The sequence below is a fragment of the Alexandromys fortis genome, unplaced genomic scaffold (assembly GCF_014885135.2).
Source record: "Alexandromys fortis isolate MF-2015 unplaced genomic scaffold, M_Fortis_MF-2015_v1.1 scaffold_38, whole genome shotgun sequence".
Classification (NCBI taxonomy): Eukaryota; Metazoa; Chordata; class Mammalia; order Rodentia; family Cricetidae; genus Alexandromys; species Alexandromys fortis.
Genome location: NW_026067916.1, coordinates 1,494,488 through 1,517,457, shown reverse-complemented (window position 1 = coordinate 1,517,457; position 22,970 = coordinate 1,494,488). Strand labels below are relative to the sequence as shown.

Sequence of the window (22,970 nt, the reverse complement as noted above, 5' to 3'; positions counted from 1 at the left end):
TCCTTCTTTCACAATTATTGTGATTTGATCTACTGTTTCCTATACTAATCATGCAGGAACTGAAATGCGATTTAGATGTTTTCCTGTATGCTACACTAATGAACACAGGGCAAAGTCTTTTTTTTTTTTTTTTTTTTTTTTTTTTTTTTTTTTTGGTTTTTCGATACAGGGTTTCTCTGTGGCTTTGGAGCCTGTGTAGACCAGGCTGGTCTCGAACTCACAGAGATACACCTGCCTCTGCCTCCCAAGTGCTGGGATTAAAGGCATGCGCCACCATGGCCCGGCAGGGCACAGTCTTCTAAGGCTGTGCCAGCAGGTCTGATTTGGCTAATAAAGAGCTGAATGGCCAAATGAGTCAAGAGAAAGAATAGGTGGGGCTGGCAGGCAGAGAGAATAAATAGAAGGAATAAAAGAAGAGGGAACGAGAAAAGGAGGAGAAGAGGACTCCAGGGTCCAGCCACCCAGCCAGACACAGAATGAAAAGGAAAGAAAAGATATATGAAAATAGAGAAAAATAAAATCCCAGAGGCAAAAGTTAAAGAAAAGGTGGTAAGAAATAAATCAAGCTAAGGCTAAGCATCTGAAAGTAGTAAAAAGCCTGTGTGTGTGTGTGTGTGTGTGTGTGTGTGTGTGCGCGCGCGCGCGCGCATGTGTATTTATTTAGTAGCTGGGTGGTGGGTTCCCCAAAAGAGTAAAGTGTAAAGAGAGTGAAAACAACCAAAAATATTTTGGTGTTCCAAAGTGGGACTAAAAACAAAGCAAAACAAAAAACTACACTGTATATTAGTAAATATTGGTTACTTGTCATTATATTTTCCAATGACCACATTTGAAGTCTAATACTTTATGGTAATATAAATAAACTATTTACTCTTGTTATTTTATATTGTATTCCATTTAAATAACAAAAATGTAAATTCTGACAGAGCTATAAATTCGCAATTCACCAGGTTGCTGTCAACCGTATTAATTAGTTATATTATTGTTATACATTATGATTCATATTAGCACAATTCACAATCTGCAAAGTTAATTGCATTCCAGTAACAACTTTGAATCATTCCGTGGCTGCAAGCTTTTTTAAGACTGTCAATTTTCAGTTACAAGTATGTATTCGTGTAATGCTTGTTATGGTATAATTATCAATTAAAACGGCACTGTGCAGTAAATTTAACCACATTAATTATATTTTGTTTGTCTGCCAGACAATGTTAGTGTTTTTTATTCCACAATCAAGTATGAACAAGGGAATATACAGGACATGTGTTTTCCACCCCAAGGTGCATTGCTATTTATAGTTTTAAAAACTGTCATTGTGGCTGCCTGAAGCAGAACGGTGTTTGCCAGACAAGGTGTCAAAGTTAAATACATGAATACACAGCAGCTGGAACTGCACACAGATTCCTTGCACAAGATCAAGCCAGTCATCTTCCCAACTTGGATTGGGGAGGAGCCCTTGAGGAGCTATTGACAGTTGCTGGTTGCTGGGGTAGGACAAGTCAGTTTTCTTCAGGGATGTGGGTCCTATGAAAACATCCATCCTTGTTCCAGTAGATTAAAAAAATAGTCCCCCACACATGTACACAGACAGTCCCATATAGTAAGTATTTAAACATAAATATATGTGTGTATAGAGGGAACACACAAAGCTGGTAAGGAAAGGTGGTAGGGGGTCAGAGAACTTGAAGGGGAGGGAATGGAGGTTGCATTGGATTAAACACTTTATACTATAAACATATATGCATGTATGAATATTAAATAAAATATTTTAAAAGTTATTATTATAAAACTTAAATTACTGAGGAAATATGTAAGAACAAGTCAAGCTGGAACAGATGAGAGTTTATAGAACTGGTTCTTACATCACTTCTATAAACAGTTAAAAGAAGTTAACAGCACTGGCAAGAAAAAATCAAGTGACAAAATTAATAATTTACAAAACATTACCTATTAAAAATTTGCCTTCAAACATGTTTGTTGATAAATGTTAATTTTATATTGTTACAGAGAACCAAATAGAGTAATTACTGAGACTTTCCAGGAGCTGGGAGAAGCATTATGGACCATCAGACTCCGCTGCCTCTTACCATTCAGATTGCTGCCTCAGCTCAGCCAGCTGATGGAGTCGCTTAAGTGCTTTTTCTTGCTTTTTCTCATCTTTCCATGACTTGGAAGCTACATTTCGAGCGAATTCTCGTTGCTTTAGTTCTTTCAATCGCTATATAAAAAATAAAACAGAATGGATATGATGGTTAAGTAAAACAAGCTTTTCTGTCTGCAAGAGTCTTTATTAAACATGGTCTTGAATGTAAAGGTGTCTTTTGGGATATGGAGAGTAAAAGCATTTTCTCCGAGATAAATTTAATAGATAAATGCAGTTGTCAGCAGGTTGTTCCTCAAAGCTTGTCAAAGTCAACCTCAAAGTGTGATGCAAAGCTGGGACCCACACACAGCTGACTCATTTGTGTTGGTGAGAGTGAAAACCAAATTCATGTGCCATCTGCAAAGAGAGAGAAGGCCAGAGCTTAAGTTTTCTTACTTAGTTCCTCCCTATGAAAATGATGATGATTAAACAGACTGTGGAATGAACTTCTCTCGGTAAACTGCTTTTATTAATAAATGCTAGTTCTAGGTGGGTTTTTAAAGTCAGCTCTAGTTGGACATAAAAACTAAATGCAGAGAAGGATGTGAAGAAGTGGTCAGGAATTCAAACTCAGACTAGTGCTTTGACCTTTCTTCATTTAAACTATCCTGAAATGATTAGTCTCTGAAACATCTGGTTTATACCCAGATTAGACGCGTCCTATTACCTGTTTTGATCTATTTTTCAGAAACTGCCACACAGCATACTTACTAATGTTGAATGAATTGAAAGACAGACACCATCAAATGAACATCTTGAAACTTGGGGTTGAATGCAGAACTACCAGAAGATTAACCTCTCTGGACGCACACAAGATGTTAAATAGTCTAAAATCTGTGTCTGATTTTAATTGTTCATGGATGGTGTAAAGATCCTCCTAAGGTAAGAAAAAAATCTATATACTATCATTAATCTGGTAGCAGAGTATTTCCTACACATAAAGCAAAGCCCAGAATCTCTAATGATCATTAGCTTTGTTCACGAAAGGAATGTTGTCATGGAAAACGATGGCTAGGTAACCATAGCTAAACTCAATCCTAAAGGACATAGACCAGCCTTTCTAAAGAAGAATACTCGAAGTACAAAGAATAAAAGGAACATAGAACTGGCAGCAGTCACAGGGAAGACAGTAGATTTAATCTAAATTCAATTTTTGTTAATATTTTGGATATTTCTAAAAAAAAAAAAAAACAGAAAAAAAATAGAGCAAGGAAAGAAAAGCCCTAAGAATTAAAGAAAGCCTTTTTTGTTTTCAGAAAACAAAACAACAACAACAAAAAACCAACAAAAGCGATCCATAGTTTCCAAGTACGTCAGCATGTGACCAATGAATGAGATGATAGCCTTGGTCGGTTATAAGTAGAAAATCAAGTTTATAAGATCCCTGTATCTGATGTTTATACTTCCTCAGACTCCACATACTTTATATTCTAGGATTATAGTGAATACTTACCTGATAAAAAAAAGCAAAATGTCAAACTAACTTAATGCATATACACAATCAGATAAAATATACATATGTGTTGTTTATGAGAAAAATAAAATAGCTGAAAGTAAAAGGTTCAATATTCCAGCAAGCAAAAAAATTCTTAATATATTACATTTGTTTTTATTGTTTTCTAATAAAATATTCCATATTTATTTAATATTTGGTGTTAACAGCACATAAAACTTGTATACTTGGGAAAATTGATTCATTTATTGATACTTGATCCTTCAAGATTAGAACAGTATTTGAAACTTTGGTGTATATTTGTTTCTTCCATTAGTCTCACAATTCTAAGATACTTCATTTTTAATTAGAGAAATTATCATGTTTTCATTAAGTCTTATCTTTCAATAAATAAATGCTTTAAGTTTCTCTTATGAAGTACAATTATTTTTCTTTTCCACAAAGAAAGATAATTGAACCCATATGACTTATAAAAATGCTCAGTCTCTTAGATTTAAATAGCACACAAACACACTTTTGAAGTCCACAAGAATAATTCAGATAGTTCCTGCTATAAAAGTGAAAAAAAAAATTGTAGGAACAAAGAACCTGAAAAAATGAATTTTGTATAACATCTAGGTAAATTTAGTTCAGCCAGTTGTGAGTGCTCAAGCTTACCCAGAGAAAGGAATGGAGGGAAGGATGGACGGATGAACAGAAAGAGCGGGAAGGAACTAACTATGTCAGGAACTAAGAAGTAGGTTCCATCTCCCACCTAAGACCTTAAATCATTCATGTTCTAAGAGAACTGAGAAAATTTATGATGAACTGAGTAAAGAACTCAGGAAACTCTTTCTAATCAGAGTAATTATCTCTGTTGAGTACTCTATTGGACTTGTCAAATGCATGGTAAAAGCAAGGAATTAAAGAATAACTGATTACAACTTCATTACCTGAATGATAGGCAGTTATAAAACAAACAAACAAACAACAAAGAAGAGGGATAACTGAACTAAAGACCTTTTGAAAAAAGTCCTAAGAAAACCCATTACTCTACGAGCTTCCTAAAATAAGTATAAAATACATATTTTAAGAGTTTAAATGGAGTTACAAAGGATTAGGGCCTTTGCCCTGGGCTCTCACTAGACACCACAGACTAACAAATAGTCCAACGGCAGGGGTGGCTACTGTTTTGAGAGTTGTTGTGCAGCAGGACCCATATATTCCCACATATTAGTCTACTGCCATTGGTCTGGGTGACCATCTAGAATGTGACAGAAAACCTCTGTTGCTAAAGATACCACAACTTGAATCATAGAATATAGAGAAATAAAACTACTACTGACCTAGAAGTTTCATCCCTGATGGTTTGCTTTCATAGTTCTGAAAGGTGCTATGAACACTACCAATAAGAATAAACATCCACTTTATTCTGCTGTCATATCTTTAACTATGATGATGATTGGCATGGTAAGGTATACCTACTGGTGCAAAGGTGAGACAAAAGTTATGAAAGTCAACAAACACTTTCNTATATAAAACATCCTGACTGAGGCCAAGAACTTTTGACTAAATAGATAGGCACTAGGAAGAACTTGCTGTTATTCTGCTAAATGGATGTAGTATTAAATTGTCTGGTAATAACTTATTGCTATACCCATAGACTAGTTCACCTGTCAATCTTCATCAAGGACTCTCCTTCTTATGATAGATATTTATTAACACAGAGACCCACATTTGCTCAAGTTGCAAAAAGTAAGAATAGAACATTTGTATCATAACCCAATCTACAAGGCTTGGGAATCATCACAAACAGGGGAAGAAAGTATTCTAATATCCAAAGGCAGTGGCTGATAACAACCAAACATGTTTTTTTGGACATGACAAGGTAGTTGCAGATATGAATTCACAGAGGTTCTGATAGCATACCCAAGACCTGGACAATCTTAAGTCAGATAAAATCCCAGAATGGAGTTGTGAAGTAGGTATAATGTTCGAGCCCTAGCCAATGAGCTATTGACATTGGTTGTTACTGGGAAATGAACAACCTTCTTACTTTACCCATAGGCAGACTGTGCTGTTATAGAGGGCACAAATCCCCAAAAAATTGGGAAATTAGAGATTGAATTTGATTACTTTTTTTATTAAAGAAGAAATTAAGTTGCATGGACAGGAAGTTTGGGGATTGAGATTAATATGTCTAAGACACATTGTATGAAACTCTCAAAGAATTAATGAAGCATTATTTAAAAAGATGCAATGGATTGCCTTTAAATTTTCAGGGTAATATTAATATAGAACTCTATATCCAAAGAAAATACCTCTTTATAAATAGGTAAAATATAGAGATAGTCAAACATGCAAACCTGAAAGAATCCATTACCTTGAGACATTAATAACAAGTGGTAACAGGTATCATGAAGTAAGGATGAAGATGTCAGAAACATTTACTCCAACATAAAAACTACAGGAAAGCAACTGTGGTGATATATACTATTGTTGTGATGCTTTCTATTATTTGCACCAATAAGCTTTGAGGTTCACAGAAATTATATAAATAAGAACGAGTAGCAACGACATTCAGTCTGGCAGGGTGAGATGTCAATGTACTGCTGAAATGTTTCTTCCTTATGTGTGAAGCAGTATATTAACAATCAAAATCAGGCTGGTAAGTTAGAGAAATGCACGATAAATTATATAGCAACTATTAAACTGCTAAAATGTTTTTATGCAATTGACCAAAAAGGAGCTGTAAAGGAATGACTAAATGTATTTAATCCCAGAAAAGAGAGAAAAGTAAGAGAAAAAAAAAAGAAAGAATGAAAAACAAATAAAATAATTACAAGAAAATCACAAAATAAATGGAATTCAAATGTATCAACAGTTAATTAAGCAGTGTAAACAGCAAAATGAACAGGCATAGAGTATCAATAAAAGAGCAAGATCATATAAACAGCAGGACATTATTCATTTACACAGAGAATGGCATTTCATCTACATAGATGGAGAACAATGTGCAACGGAAAATAAGCCTGGCAAACAAAGGCAAAGTCTCTTCAATGTCACGCATGTGTAGAATATAAAATAGAGTCCTAGAAGTTGAGCAAAGAATGATGTTTAGCAGAGTCTGAGGATAGTTCAAAATGTCCTCCATACGCCCATATATTTGAATTCTTAGTCATTAAGGAGTGGAACTACCTGGTAGGATTCGTAGGTGTGTACTTACTAGGGTATGTGTGGCCCTTGATAGAGGAACTTTGTTACGGGGGGCAGGCTTTGAGATTTCAGAAGATTAAACTAGGTCCAGTGACTCTCCTTTATGGCTGCCTATGGGCTGCCTATGGAGCCACATATAGAACTATCTGCTACTTCTTCAATGACATGTCCGCCTATATGCCATCACGCTCTGGACATGATTAAAATGAAGTAAACCTCTGAAACTGTAAGCAAGCCCCAATTAAATGCTTCTTGTTGTAATAGTTACTGTGCTCATGGGTGTCTCTTCACAGCAATAAAATACTGATGTCTTGGGTTTTCTATTGCTAGGAAGAGAAACCATGACCATGGCAACTCATAAAGGAAAACATTTAATTGCTTATGGCTCAGAGGTTTAGTTCATTATCATCATGACAGGACATAGAGCATGCAGGCAGTCATGGTGCTAGAGAATGAACTGACAGTCATGCATCTTAGGCTGCAAGAAACAGGAGGGACAGGGCAGCAACAGGCTCTCCAGGGAATGTCCTAGTGAAGGCTCAGCATCAATGATACAGCAGAGGCCAGGGGCCTCCGACCAAACTAATGAGTCTTTGGGATGAACACCTTCATGTAAAAATCTATAGATAAAGGGGTTTGTGACTCACTGCATCACACTGCAGTTTCCATGTCAAGATTCTCCCTTTCTGCTGGGAGCCGATTTGAGTGGCTGCCATTACAAGATGGCATTTGGCCCCGGCCTCGCTTGATAAATAACTCCATATTAGGCAATGCAGTGGAACCGTGCCTCTCGCATATGTGCTTAGGGCCAATTCCGTGGCCAGGAGCATCGGCAGGCGCGGCTCGGCCAATTCAGGCAAGATTCGTTCCCATAATAAAGGTTATAGTTCTTCCACCAGAAAACAGGGAGAGTTGTTGTGATCTAGCTGCCCACACTCGCCCTGACCAGCAGGGGAACTTCCTTGTGGTCTGTAATTGACAAGGATGTTTGTTTTCTTTCCCGCCGGTGGGTCTCCAGAGAAGCAGTTGAAGTATCAAAGGTTGCTAGGTAGACTCCCTATATAAGCAGCTGCAGCTCAGAGCTCGGTGCCCCTGGCTCCCCGCTCTCCCTTCAACCAAGAGTTTCCAATAAAGCGTGATTTGAGAAGAATCCTCGTCTGGTGGCTGTTCCTTCCTGCTGGTCAGGGAGTTCGCCGCACCTTTCTTCCTGTTTTTGTCCTTTTCTTATTTTAAATGTTATTTTGTTTTATTTTTGTCAGGGGGGTAGTGATGGGTGAGATCTGGAGACATGATGTGGAGACATGAAGTGAAAGACATGAAGATTAAATAAAAAGAAAAATTAAAAAAAAAGAATTATTCCAGCTTTCAAGGGGTGGGGGTAAAAAAAAAAGGCAAATGCAGCTTCTAAGGGGAGAGGGAGAAAAAAAAACCAGGAAGTTAATTGGACTAGGCATAGCTTGAGTATAGGAGACCTTAAAGTCCACCCTAAATGGACACATTCCCTTCAACAAAGCCACACTTAGGTCAAGAAGGCCACATCTAAACGGCCACTCTCTATAAATATAGGGCCAGTTACATTCGAACTACCACATTTCTCTCCCTGGCCTCCTAAAGCTTGTGACTATACCATAATTCAAAAAGCTTTAGTACAACTTCAAAAATTCCCATAGTCTATCACAGTGTCAACAATGTTTTAAAGTCCCAAGTTCAACGTCTCTTCCGAGATCCATGTCATCTCTTAACTGTAATCCCCTATAAAATCAAAATATAAAGAAACAGAAAATATACTTCCAACATATAATGGCACAGGATAAATATTGCCATTCCAGAATGTAGGGATGGGAGCACAATGAGAAAATACTGGAACAAAGCAAGACTGAAAACCAGCTGGGCAAACTTTAAACTGTATCTTCATGTCTGATATCAAAATGTTCTTCAGATCTCCAACTTCTTTCAACTTTGCTGATTGTAAAACAATTTTTCTCTTGAGCTGCTTTCACTCCGAGTTGGTAGTTATCGTTGGCAGGTTCCATGCCCCTGGCACATCCAAGATCTTGGGGCCTCTAAGGCAATCCAGGCTTCAACTTCACAGCTTCACAGAATGGCTTCTCTACTAGGCCCACATTCAGGGACACCTCTGATTTATGCCTGGCCTCAGCAGTTTTCCTTAGTTTCTCCTTGGCTCTAAATCCAGAATCATGTGGCCGTAGCTGCTTTTTGTATTAGAACATGGTCTCCTTGTTCAATTGCATCTTCACCAGCTTCCTGTTTTTGATGGTTACCTTCACTGCCTTAGGTTGGCCCTCCTGGAACTTGCTGTGTGAGATCAAACTAGCCTCAAACTCAGAGACCTACTAGATTCTGCTTTCTGTGATTAAATGCATGCACCACACCTTTAAGCTTTTCTTTAATTCTCTTCACAACTTGGAAACTTAGCTGAGTGGGATGAGCCCTGAGATCAACACTCCCCTTATTCCATTTCTTAAGCTGTTTATCTCCTTGAATACAGGACTTATTTCTACTTCCTGATGTCCCTTTTCTCTTCAAATTGTACATATTGAACTTTTACTTTTTCAGTTTTTTTTTCCTTTTTATTATAATTATTTATTAGATATAGCTCTAATAACCATACAGCAGAGTTTATACTAGGTTGTTTTGAGATTACCTCTGCCAATAGGATTAATCCAAAACTCTTTAATTTAGATTTAGGCATATTTTTTTGGACAAGGGTAAAAAGTAGCTACTTTCTTCATATTCTATCACATGAATGATCTCTAGGTTACATACTAAAATTCTCCTACTCTAAAATATCTTGAGTCAAGCCTCCATAGTTTATCAAGGCACACTCAGCACCATGGTCTTCAATGCTCCTACTAATATGGCCCATTAAGTAGTACTAAAGCATTCCATTGCTTTCCTAACCCAAGTTCCCACAAACACCATGCTCAGGCCTCTCACAGCAATACCTTGTTTCCTGATACCAACTTCTGTCTTAGTCAATGTAGTAGATGCATGATTCCCAGTTCTTTTTCCAGCACTATTTCTGCCTGCACACCACCATGTCCTGTCATAATGATAATGGACCAAACCTCTGAACTGGAAGCCACCCCAATTAAACGGAAACAATAAAAGTTGCCATGGCCATGGTCTCTCCTCACAGCAATAGAAACCCTAAGACAGAAGTTGGCCCCAGAGAGGGGAGTATTGTGATAAGCCTGGTCGTGCTTTTGTTTGAGAATGTAGACTACAACAGCTTCACACCCTAGATTTGTATTGTAATATACTCTTTCTTCAAGTATTTATCATCCTTATCCTTAACTGACAGTAAGCTCACAGGCATGCTTTTTTTGTTATTGTTAACCTTTTCTTTTTCTTTCTATTTTTTGTTTCTTGAGTGCTCGTAGCACAGGGGTATTTGTGTGTATGTTTGCTCACATAAGTGTGCAGATATGTGCCTGTGTATGTTTATATGGGTATAAAGGCCAGATGTTGGTTTGGTGTATCTTTATCAGTCACTCTCCACCTTATATATTGAGTCAGTGATTCATAATTGAACCTGTCTATGTGTTACTTTCATAGGTTAATAAAGAAACTGCCTTGGCCTTTGGATAGGCCAGCTCTTAGGTGGGTGGAGTAGACAGAACAGAATTCTGGGAGGAAGAAAGCAGAATCAGGCAGACGCCATGATTTCCCCTTCCGGAGAAGACGCTGGTTAGACTCACGCTGGTAAGCCACCACATCGTGGTGGCATACAGATTATTAGATATGGGTTAATCAAGATGTGAGAGTTAGCCAGTAAGAGGACAGAGCTAATGGGCCAGGCAGTGTTTAAATGAATGCAATTTGTTGCACTCTAATACTTCTCCTAGCATTCAATGCCTATAAAGTACTTTCTCAGACAAATGTATGGTTCAATAGGAAAAAAAAAAAAACTTGCTTAACAAACCTTGCTGACCTGAATTTGATCCCTGGAACCTGAAAGTTTTTCTCTTACTTTACATGCATGCTCTGAAGCACTCATAAACATACTCAGACACAAACCATTAATGTACACCTAACAACAATAAAGAAAAATATACTTTATAAAGACACACATGATAGTAAGAAAGAAAAATATTCCTTAAGGAAAGAAGTGTTGTCTCTCAGAACTTCATTTTTCCCAACCATGATGTAGATTGTATTTGGTATATATATTAAGAGATGGTACAGGGGATTCTGTCTCCCTTTGCTTTCAGACTTCTGTAGTGCTTTGCAATTACAACTTAAGCAGGAAAGGAGAAAAATATCTTTCTCAAGGCCAAAGTTCATCCATAATTGGAAGCTGATGCCTCTTGAAATTCTACAGAGCTCCCATGTATGAGGGATCTACTGTGTTCTGAAATGCGAGAATACTTTTATGTCTCTGTGTTACAGTGTTACCCATCATCACAAAACATGTTGACTGTTCATAGTGAATGAAGATGCTCACTTGCAGGATAGAGAAGAGGATGGATAGTATAAGATCATCTCTATACTGATAAACTATTTCACATATAATCATACTGTAAGAGGAGCAACTTCACACATTTTGTCTCTCATTTCCATGTAAAACTGTGAAACCAGTCACCCCAGAGAATTGGAATTTCCCCAAGAACTGCACGATAGGAGAAGGAAAACACTGAAATCTGGTGCCAGTCAGAGAGAAACTGTTTCCTGCAAAGAGATTTCCCACAATTCCATCCATTTTCTGGATGAAAACAAAGCCAGATGATGAGGGCAGGGACACACCTTGATCTGATTCTTTAGCTACACACATCTTGATATTCTACTTAAAGCTTAACCTCCTGTCAGAACCAGGAAGATGGATTCAGAAGTCACTGGATTTTTTTTCTCCTTTCCTAAGGGATACATTGAGTAAAACTTCTTTGTTTACTTTTCACTACTTTCAGTATAAAAAACAAGAGAAAATAACAGGAGTCTAGAAAATTCTGTCTGCCATTGTTGTCCTGCCATCTTTGCTTTTCAGCACTACCCTACCTCCCATCCAATTATTTTAGCACACAATTCTTCATGCCATCACAATTTCACTCTGCAAACAATGGAGGAAGATTATATCAGCACCAGAAGAAGGATGAACAAAGGAAATAGGAGAAAGTCTGGTCTTTTTCTGAACTCTCATAAATGGAGTTAATGATGCTCAGAGACCAGGAATTAGATCTTCTTGTAGGCAGATAAAGAGAGGAACCGTGGCTAGGTAGTAAAAAGTGTTGAATCTCCAAAAGGGCAAGTTTTGTTTTTTTTTTTTTTTCTCAGTATCCTGACTTGAGACCAAAGCCTGACAGCTTATGTCTCCAAATGGTAGGACCCCTTCTGTTGAACCATCTCAAGGATTTCCAGCCAGGGCAGGATCAGGGGAGGGCATAGCACAGCTGCTGGCCAATGACCTTCCTTTGAAATTGTCATCAAACTGACAAACCCTAGAAGAGAGAAGGAAAACTATTAAGAGGCTTTACAGCCCCCAACCATCAACAAGAGACTGGATGGTCAACTTCCTGAGTCTTTCATGTGACTTTTGCATGTGTGTGTTTCTTCACCCTCAATAAACACCTTTTTTTTCAGCTGTCAATGCTCTCTGTGGTACAGGATATCTCTGTGTTGCTACTATGTATTGCACTTCAGATATTTCCTGCCTTTTAACCATTTAACTGGCAGGGAAAATGAATCAATATCAAGACCCCTGGATCATATCAACACAAAACAGTGTCAGTAGATATCTGATCTAGACTTTGGTGTTGCAATGTCTTGCTGAATGGAAGTGATAGGATCCTGTGAATCTGAGATCCTGGGCTTTTGTCTTCCCTTTAAAGGGATTCTTTTCTTATTTTGAAAGCCAATGCTCCACCTCAGAAATGAGTGTTGAAGGAGTTTTACCTGCTCCAAGACTTGAATCTCTCTCTTCCCCTTCCCACGCTGGGGAGAATTGATATTGGATAAGCCCTTCTTGATTGGAGCACTAGAGCTGAGATCTAGACAGAGCTTTACAGGAGATACTGGTGGATCCCAACCTGCAAATCAGCCCGGAGGAGGTAGTATGCGGCCGCACACTGGAGCCTTTATCCCTGCTTCCTTTGTTCATTAACAGCAGCCCACTCTTGATAGATTATGTTGTTTTGCACTCAGTTATAGGGAGTCTCTTATATACCTGTTCCTAAAAAGCACTCACTGTCTGTTCTCCAACACTTTTCCCCAAACCAGACCCAAATTCCTACTCATTAAAGAGATCCTGCTATGAAACTGTTTTCCACAGCCTCCTTGAATTGCAGATGAGCCCTTTCACACAGTGTCTGTAATCCCAAGTTCAGGCAGAAGATGGTACTCACCTTGTGCTCTATGCAGTTTCTGAAAGGCCAGAGTTACTGCCTCTTTCATAGTGGTTAATAATCTCTTACCTTATTCTTAGTATTATTTAAACGTAATTATAAATTGTGTTAATGATACACACAAAATTTAATCAAGATGTTTTTTAATATTTACTATTAAATAATTCCCAGGCACCCAGCTAAGACTTCTAGCAATAGTGGAGAGGGTGCCTGACCTGGCATTCCCCTATAATCAGATTGGGGAGTACCTCATCTATCATCAGAGAGCCTTTATTCAGCGACTGACAGAACCAGATGCAGAGATCCACAGCCAAACACCAGGCTGAGCTCCGGGAATGCAGTCGAAGAGAGGAGGGAATATATGAGCAGTCAAGGTTAAGGTCATGATGGAGAAATCTACAGAGACAGTTTAACCAAGCTCGTGGAAACTCATGAACTCTAGACCAAGGGCTGTGGAGCCTCCATGGGACCGAATTAGGCCTTTCACATGTGGGAGACTGTGGTAAAACTTGGACGACCTGAGAAGCCCCTGGTAGTTAAAGAGGGATCTATCCCTGGTGCATTGCTGGAGCCCATTCCCTGTGGTGGGATGACTTGGTTCAGGGCGGAGGGGATTAACCCTGCTTCAGTTAGGTGGGACAAACTTAGCCCTCACAAGTTGCAAGTAGATGCAGGGAGGGTTTGCAGGGGAGGTGATGGGCAGCTGTGTGGATGGCAGGGGAGGAAGGAACTGTGGTTAGAATGTAAAATGAATTTTAAAAACGAGCTAGCTGGCCAATAGCTGGGGAAGGGAGAATAGGCAGGACTTCTGGGCAGAGAGTGAAAGAGAAACTGGAAGAAGGAATCTAGGTGCCTGATGTTACCAGTAGACTCAGAGCAAGTAAGGTATGTAGTACTAAGAAGAGGAAACCAAGTCATGGGGCAGAATGTAGATTTAAAAAGAAATATATGGGTTAATTAAGTTATAAAAGGTAGTTGGGAAAAAATTCTAAGCTAAGGCCAAGCTTTTGTAATTAATAATATGTCCCCAGGTCATGATTTGCAGGCTGGTAACCCAAAGATAGTCCAACAAGAAGCTTGCCACATCAGTATTTATCAACATTAACAATGTGCTCTAAACCCCACAGGACTCGGGACAGCGTGAGGGTTTAAAAAAGCATTCCCAGCTCAGGATGACCTTAGTTTCTATCCTTGTCTTTGTCACTTGGGAACTGAGATTTTTGGAAAGCTGCTTAGTTATTGCTAAACTTAATTTACACATTTGACACTTAGTAATCCATCAGTATCTACCTGATATCATTTCACCTGGAAAAGATAAATCACTTAGCTAAGCATCTGATGTATGGCAACTTCTCAGTGAGTTTGAATTATCACTGTTAAATGAGGAATAATCACATTTGATGGGATTCTTGGAAGCAGGACGTGTGAGGAACTCTTTGTTAGTGCATAAAGGGTTCTGTTAAGTGTATTTGATTCCGATATGTTGAAGCCGATCTCCATGAGTGGCTTTAATCCAGACTAGTTTATAAGAGGGACACCTGAAGGGCAAAGAAGTACACCCGAGTTGCTGTTCATTTTTCTGGCACATTTTAGATTCAAGCCAAGAATTTAAGGTGATCTATTGGTAATGCCATATACGAATGGGTATTTCTCTTCTTGAATAATTTATATTTATTAGAAACTTTTATAATTTCTTCAACTCCAAAATCACATCATTACTGAATAACATTATGAATTTTAGGCCGGAATATGATGTGTTCTCAGACTTTTCTTTGATAAATCTTACTAATTTGCCACTGGGTATTAACGTCGTCCAGACAGAAGATATTTTCGTTTGATAACAGGTTTCACAAAACATCCATTTGGAAATTTCAACTGTTTTCCCATCAAGGGAAATCAGTGAAGGATGTCATAGAGAAAAACCACTTCAGACGGCTGCATATCTGAGACTGGCGGAGTGCAGCTTGAGCACGCGCCATGTTGATCTCATTGCTCATTTACATTTCTCCATCTAGGTGGACAGAATTACAAAGAACAGGTGAAAAGAATGAATAGCACGGCAAAACAACATCATCTGCCCAATTTACTTCAATTTTCTTTCATAGCTTTCAGATAAGATTTTATCAGATTTTAATGAAACTGGTCAGTCTATCCCTTAATGAAAAAATGGAAAGAAAGGAACATAAAAGACCAGATACCTAGGATTTCGTAGGGAGAAATACAGGGGTGAAGTAGAAGAATTCTTTTGACATCAGCTTATGCCCCTGTCATTTTTACAAAGGAACACAAAGAGAAACTGCAAGCTGAGTGGTCTTTGCAGGCATGAGGATTGATGCCTGTCCTGGTCTTTCTCAGAACAAAGTAGCACAATCAAGACCAGGCACAGGGGTCAAGACAAAGACAGGAAATGTTGTCTTCGTTTAGTTTCTTCAGCTTTAACCATATTTGATTACCTCTCAGTAGTAAGTGAAGTAAAACTTATAGAGATAAACTTGATAAAATTTATTCATGAAATGTTTGGGATTTAATTTTCTTTGGAGCTTTTAGAAGCACGAACAAAGCAATGTTTGTCCCTACCTGCCAGGAGAAATGTTGGGCACATGCATTGCAAGTGGAATTCGGCTGTGAATAAATGAATGAAGAAACAAATTGATCCAGTCAGTAAGTCTCTGTGTGTCTGGAATAGGAATATGTGCAATACTGCTGTTTACCATCTGAATCTGTGTGTGCACATCTGCCCACTCCAGTAACCACTTTCTGTTCAATTCCAATGAAGCAGAGCGTACGTGGGAAGTGAATCAGCTCAATTGTGTCTACTGTTCCTTCCTGAAATACAATAACTCCTTCTGTCTCTGCACTTGGCATCCATAGAGCCCAGCATAGAGGCTGGCATTAATGATTTCCTTTAATGCAGGATTAAATTTTAAAGTCAAAATTATTGACTTCATGAGAGAGAAAGAGAGAGAGAGAGAGAGAGAGAGAGAGAGAGAGAGAGAGAGAGAGAGAGAGAATCATCCAGGTTAGGCGAGATCAAAACAAGGGAACATTCAACCTTCATAGAGGCTTATGTATTTCCTAGTTTAATTTTTGTGAGAGCAAAATTATAAAAGGATTTAACTATCTCCCAAAAGAATTTCCCACATTAAAATGAAGCCTTTTCTTCATTGATATCATTTTTAAATGTCATTCTCTTTGATGATCTAGTAGCAATGCAAACACAGATAATGAGACAAGCAGAAGTATTAAAAAAAAAAGCCTGGTGAGTTCTGCCTACAGACAAGTATGACTTTCTTTTCTTAACTGTAATGGGTATGGTTGGGTATTTCCTGTGATGCACCGCCCTTTTCAGGATGAGTAAAGCCATAACTGAATGAAACATGAAAGAAGTAAAGACTCTGAGGCTGCATCCTTTGTCCCAGTCCTCCTCCTCAGAAGGGTTAAATTGAATGCGTTACACTGGCACCTGGTAGAGTCTCCTGCATGTGCTTGAATAAAAACTACTGGACTCTAAATGTAATTGCTGATGTTCAGCCAGCTTTTCAGAGCATAGATTCCTTGTCAGGCTCATTTCTGATTCCTGCAACTGAGTCCAATATGCAAAAGGCATATAACCAGGCCTGGAGGCACTGTGTTCACTTAAGTGATGGTTTGGGGAAAGAGTTCAGATTATAAAATAATAATTCATATAAATGAAAATTTTCTTTACAATCCAAGTCTGATTGGAACCATTTCCCTGGCATAGAGATTGGAATATATTCATGCAATATCTGTGCCAGAGGCACAACACGCAATCCCCTTCTGAAACCCAGGATCTTCTGAGGGGTTCTCACCAGCCAGTGGAGTGAAGATTCCTGTGTCACATTGTTTCTGGAGTGTTACTCCAGTCTTCCCATCATCCAGCTATGAAGGTCAATAGCCAACTCATTTGTGATGCTAAACATGAGCCTTCATGGTTTTAACAAAGTTTCTTTATTTTGTAAACCACACTGTATCTGAAACTAAACCTCGTAGTGACTTATTAACTCATATTGTATCAGGTAAATTATAACAAATGTATCCATAGTTCTAATGATAATGTAAATGAGTAATTATATGTTAGACTGAGTTTTATCAGAAAATGAACTTTCAAATGATAGCTTCTGTTCTTAGTAGAATGAGCACATGAAATAATTCCTCATGAGGTATCTACAGAGAGTGTGCCAAAGCTTGACAATATTTGTTATTTCTGGAGTAAAAAAAAACCAGAAGCGCAATGGGTACAGATTGTATTAAAAAATAAACCCTTGATTACCATGTAGCAATATATCCTCAGGGGAAGAATAATCTGGCATTCCACCATAGTTCGAATCAGAGACAGTAAGTTCAAAATAGAAAACACAGAAATGACTCTGAGAGAAAAATTTGAACCCACTTTTTTCATGAGATGGAATGTATACATTATCTGCATTTGCCTAAAGAAGAACTGGAGTACATATCGATGCCACTGTTGGCTGTAGCAATCTCCATGGTTGACTCAACAATACTTACAAATGCCTAAAAGCACAAGCCAACCCTCTAGACCTGTCTGTGTGTTTTTGCGGACATTTCCAGAGAACCTCACATGACAAAAGACTCACTGTGACGATGTGTGGTTCTATCGCATGGACCGGGGTCAGGGATGACGAGAAAGGAGAATTGAGTGGAACACAAGTACTTCTCCCTCCCCACTTATGTCACAGACACAACGACTATGTGTGCCATGCTCCGCCACTGCTCATTCCCTGATATAACAGGCTGATCTAAACTTCATCTGTTCTCCCTTAACTTGCTTTTGGTCAGGCATTTTGTCACAGGAGTCAGAGAAATTATTCTCTGTATTTTTCAATGGTCAGTATATATATAATCTCATTATCATTTCCTTGTCATCATCCTTACAAAATCTTAGTCTCTGATTATTAAACAGTATTTCTAATTGTGGTATACAGTTTTCAGAGAATCATGAAGAATATTTTTCTGTCTGGAGTTCATTTCTCTAATTAATACTCTTTCTCATATGTGAGCAAGACCAAAGTCCTAGGGTATTAACTTATTTATTCCTTTACTTAGGGACATGAGAAGAATTCATTTCATTCTTTGTGAGAAATTTTAGATAGGAAATTATTTTGTACTGGGCTTTGAGAATTTAAAAGAGGAATCTTAAGAAAATTCTGCAGCACACCTCTGCCCTCCAGGAAGCCTGTGTGGTCATCTTTATCTGGCAGGTATTACCACTCCACAGCAACAGTCCCAGTCCTGTTACTCCCTGTTGCCATTTTCCCTGTTCAGTTGAAAAAGAGAATATGAACCATTGCACTCTGACCCAGAAATCCACCTGTTTCTTTAAGAGCAATTTCTTGTATTTCAGTATCTTGTTCAACCTATTATTATATTGATTTTATGAGCTCTTTCAATTTCTACTTCATACTCATACTCTTTTTCAACTCCAGTTTAAGGTCAGAAAATGCCTGCTGAGAATATCACTGGCATAAATAGTTAATCTGGGCATATCTGCCAACTAAGACTTCTTAGTCCAGGGAATGTGTTTTTCAACTGTCTTTAACTATTACCTAAATGCTGTTCTAAAATACAACTGCTTTTTAGGAGAAGCCATTGGATCAGAATCAGAAGCAGAATAAAGAAACTAATATAATTAATAGTAAAAAAATGGAGTGTTCCAGTTATATTTAAAGAGCATTGGATTGTTTCACTGCTAATCAATAAATAGTAAGGCTATTTTAAAGTTACAGAAAGTATAGAAGTGAGCCATGTGATCAGTCATGTGGCTTCAGTAGCTTAATTAAGAAAGTGATTTCATTTTCAGTGAAAAGCCACACTCAAGCATAAAGTGGAAACTATACCTTCTTAAAAGAGTTAATAACTACATCTTCCAGATTTCAATTTCCTCTAATTTGAACTCTGGTTTCATCCTCAAAGTCATAATACACTTGAGAAGCACCATGAAGAAGGATTTCCCTCTGTATGCTGTGAATACCATTAGTTAATTAAAAAAAAAAGTGTCTTGGGCCTGCACAGGGAATAGAGGTAGATAGGGAAAACTAAACTGAATGCTGGGAGAAAGGAGACAGAGTCAGGGAGAAGCCATGTAGCCCCACAGGGACAAACACCAGAACTTTGCCAGTAAGCCACTGCCATGTGGCAATATACAGATTATTAGAAATGGGTTAAATTAATATGTAAGAGTTAGCCAATAAGAAGCTACAGCTAATGGGCCAAATAGTGATTTAATTAATACAGTTTCTGTGTGATTATTTTTGGACTATGCAGCCTAGAACCAATAAGCAGCCCTTCCCTCCTACAAACTGGCATCAAGGTGACTAGCTAAAATCCATGTAAAACCCGAGAAAGTTTAAAAAGGAATTTTAGACACAAAAGAACAGAGGTAAGTATGGTTTGGTCGTGGCATTTTCTTGGCTAGGCTCTGTTTGCTAGAAGCAAGCAGAGGCATGGTCCCTTTAAGAGAGGTTTTCGTGATCATAGCAGTAGCAGAAAAACAGCCTCACCTTTTGAAATGCTGGCTCTCTGGGCCCTACTGCCAGCACAACCTCTGGCTCTTTCAGGAGGCTGAGCATTGAAATGGAGTTTGTAGGCAGCATGTTACAAACTGTTTAATGGCTTAACATAGACCCACTGAATACTTGGAACTAGGGCAATGTGCACAGCTTACAGAGTCAGTGAATGTACGTCCACCATGTTGGACTGTGTGGAGCAAGCAGGAAGTATCATATACACCCGAGTAATGCCCCAGCTTAAGTGTTTAAGAAGTGCTCCTGGACAGTAGATAATTACAGATATACAATAAAGACATATTCAGATAGGACAAAGCCTCTAAATGAATCACAATGTTGGGTAAATGTATGTAGGCTCAGAGAGATAAGAAAAGAATATAGGCAGTTATAAAAAAAAAGAGGAAAGTCTTTAAAGATACAGAGTATAGCCAGTCAAAGATTAAAAGAAGTAAACAAAGAATAAGCCACATAAAGATGGAAAAATCACAGAGAGTTTGAATTATGTAGATTATTGTGTTTTCTTTGAATTTTTTGACTGTGAAGGAGCTAAGTACAGAGAGACATTTCATTGTATGGGATGCTAAGGTAAACCAGCATATATTTCATAAAGGTATCTTGACTTTAAAATTTGAGTCTAAGGATAGGTTGCTTTGGAAAAGAGGTTTTTCTTTTCTTTCCACAGAGGATGAGAACTTGTGGAATCATTCCAGACTGATGTGGTTTTATGTACCAAGAGCCCTTTAAAGGTTGTTGTGAATATACTTCCAAAAATATATCGTCCAATAAACAGCAGGAAGAAGTTTGAAGGAGAACTATGCCCATATCCCCAAATATTGTCTATAAAAGTTTGTTTACATTTAAAGGGGGATATGTTATAGAGATTTTCATTGGTATGGTTCTTGGTTTATTGAGACAAATTTAAGGTCAATTTTGTTATACTATGTATATGTATTTTTGCTCTTGATTAGGGTATTGTGTTTGTGCAGCTCATTTACAAATATAATGTATAATGAATAAATACAGGTTAATAATAATCTATAATAGTCAAGATTGTAGTTACTTTAGTTAGATTTTCTAGATGTACAAAGATATATTTCAGGTAGATAGGCATTCTTCAAACATTTGAAATCTACAAAATATGTCATTTATAATTTTTTAAGAGCTTAAGACTTATCATGACAATGAGACACATCTGCTCCTGGGAGCACGAATGTACTTCAAGAGAAAGATGGGCATCGAAGAGGCTCCTTATGGAGTTTGCTAGCTATTTGGACAAGAAAGTGCTCTTGCTGAACTGCTTGATGAACTGGACATGCAAGACCCACTGAGAAATGACTGCTGAACTTGCCTAAAGGTAAGATAATCTTTGGGGTTCCTGTTTCATGAATGAGTCTGCTAAACATTTTATAGGACCCAGAAAAAAGTGACCGGCAAACTGCTAATATAGGTAGAATTGTCTTTGAAATTTGCTCCTTCATGGAAAAGTCTGCTGGATACTATGGGCCTGTAGGCTGAAGATGATACACCAATGGTACAGAAGAACTTTGGGTGACTGTTCAGTCAGCGAGATGTCTTTGTCAATTCTAGAGTTTTGGAAGTTGCTTACAATGCACTACCTGTTTACTTAGGTAATATATCTTCTGTAGTCTTTGATGAATTGAAGAAATGATAACGACAGTTTTCTTTAATTATGATAAAAAATAAAATAGACATAAATTTTGTAACTGTAATTCTTGACTGATACCTGTTTTGTTATATGTAACTTTACTATGTTAAAGATAAAGCCTTCTTTTTAGGAGAGGTGATGTGGGATTCCCCTCTGTATGCTGTGAATATCATTGGTTAATAAAGAAACTGTCTTTGACCTGTGCAGGGAATACAGGTAAGTAGGGAAAAGTAAACTGAATGCTGGGAAAAAGGAGGCAGAGTCAGGGAGAAGCCATGTGGCCCTGCCTGAGACAGACATCGGAACTTTAGACAGTAAGACACTGCCACATGGCAATACACAGATTAATAGAAATGGTGTAAATTAATATGTAAGAGTTAGCCAATAAGAAGCTACAGCTAATGGGCTAAGCAGTGATTTAATTAATAGTTTCTATGTGATTATTTCAGGGCTAAGCGGCCGGGAATCAATAAGTGATCCCCTCCTCCTACAATATCAGGCAGTAAACCGCATTTCAGAGTGAAAAACAGATAAAGGGCTAAAGGCAAAAGTAGACTTTATCCTTTCTAAATTAATTTTTCATCTTCTAAGCAAGAGCATTTTGGAAACTGAATAAACTTCTACTCACCTCAAATAGTGACAGCTGGTAGGAATGTGACCAATTCAGGTTTCTATTGAGGATTGTTGACGTCTCTCAGAATAAATCCCAGTAAGGAGAGAGGGTGGAAGGGAAACTGAGGAAGGGTGGAATAGTGTCTTCCCCACAGTAATGCCTGCATTTAGCTTTCAGTCAGTGGTAATTCATTTCCGTGCAATTCTTCTTCCTAACTCTAAGCAATTCAGCTTCAAATCAGGGAATAGGCAAATTTTCAGACCAGTTTGTTCTATAACATCAATTCAAAATAGAAAATTGGGGTTGGAGAGTAAGATCAAGCAATTAAGAACATGGGTTGCTTGTTGTGAACTATTATTTTAACTATGTAAAGCTGTGTTGCATTTGTTTATGCCGTGGAATATTGCTTTAGATGTGTCAAGGAATGTTACACTTGTTTCTACTGCCTTTGTTAATGATGTAAAGTTGTGTTACTTCTGTTTATGCTGCATTTATTTAATTTTGTAAATACGTATTACATTTGTTTCACCTTGCCAGTGTAAGGCACCTGATTGAACTAAGAAAGAGCTGGGTATCCAATAGGTGATCAGAGAAAGGCAGGGCAATCAGTCAGAAAGAATAGAGAGGAGAAGAATCTAGGTTAAAAAGGAGAGAGAAGAAACAAGTGAAAGAAGAGAACAAAAAGAAAGATGAAAACCTGCCCCCAGAAAAAGGCCGGATATCCACCAATCATACAGAGCAACTGACAAGAGAAACTGTAAAAGTAAGATATACAGAAGTAAAATAAATAAATAAATAAAAAATATAAAAGCCCTGAGACAAAAGGTAGATAAAGAAAAACAGGTTAAAGTAAGTTATAAGAGCTAACCAGAAACAAGTTTAAGATAGGTCTAACAGTCATAACTAATAAAACATCCCCATGTTATAATTTGAGATCTGGTTGGAGACACCAAAGAAAAAGCCTGATTCTGCTTCTTTTCCAGGTGACCCAAGTTT

General features: G+C 37.9%; 1 protein-coding gene across 1 annotated transcript in view; it reads right to left on the bottom strand.

Moving 5' to 3' along the window:
• Nucleotides 1-22,970, bottom strand: part of Znf804b (zinc finger protein 804B) — a 474,878-nt gene that overhangs the window by 11,461 nt on the left and 440,447 nt on the right. Inside the window, exon 3 of the mRNA XM_050139849.1 lies at nucleotides 2,088-2,218. Within this exon, the coding sequence (XP_049995806.1) occupies nucleotides 2,088-2,218 (131 nt within the window). The remainder of the gene's footprint in view (nucleotides 1-2,087; nucleotides 2,219-22,970) is intronic.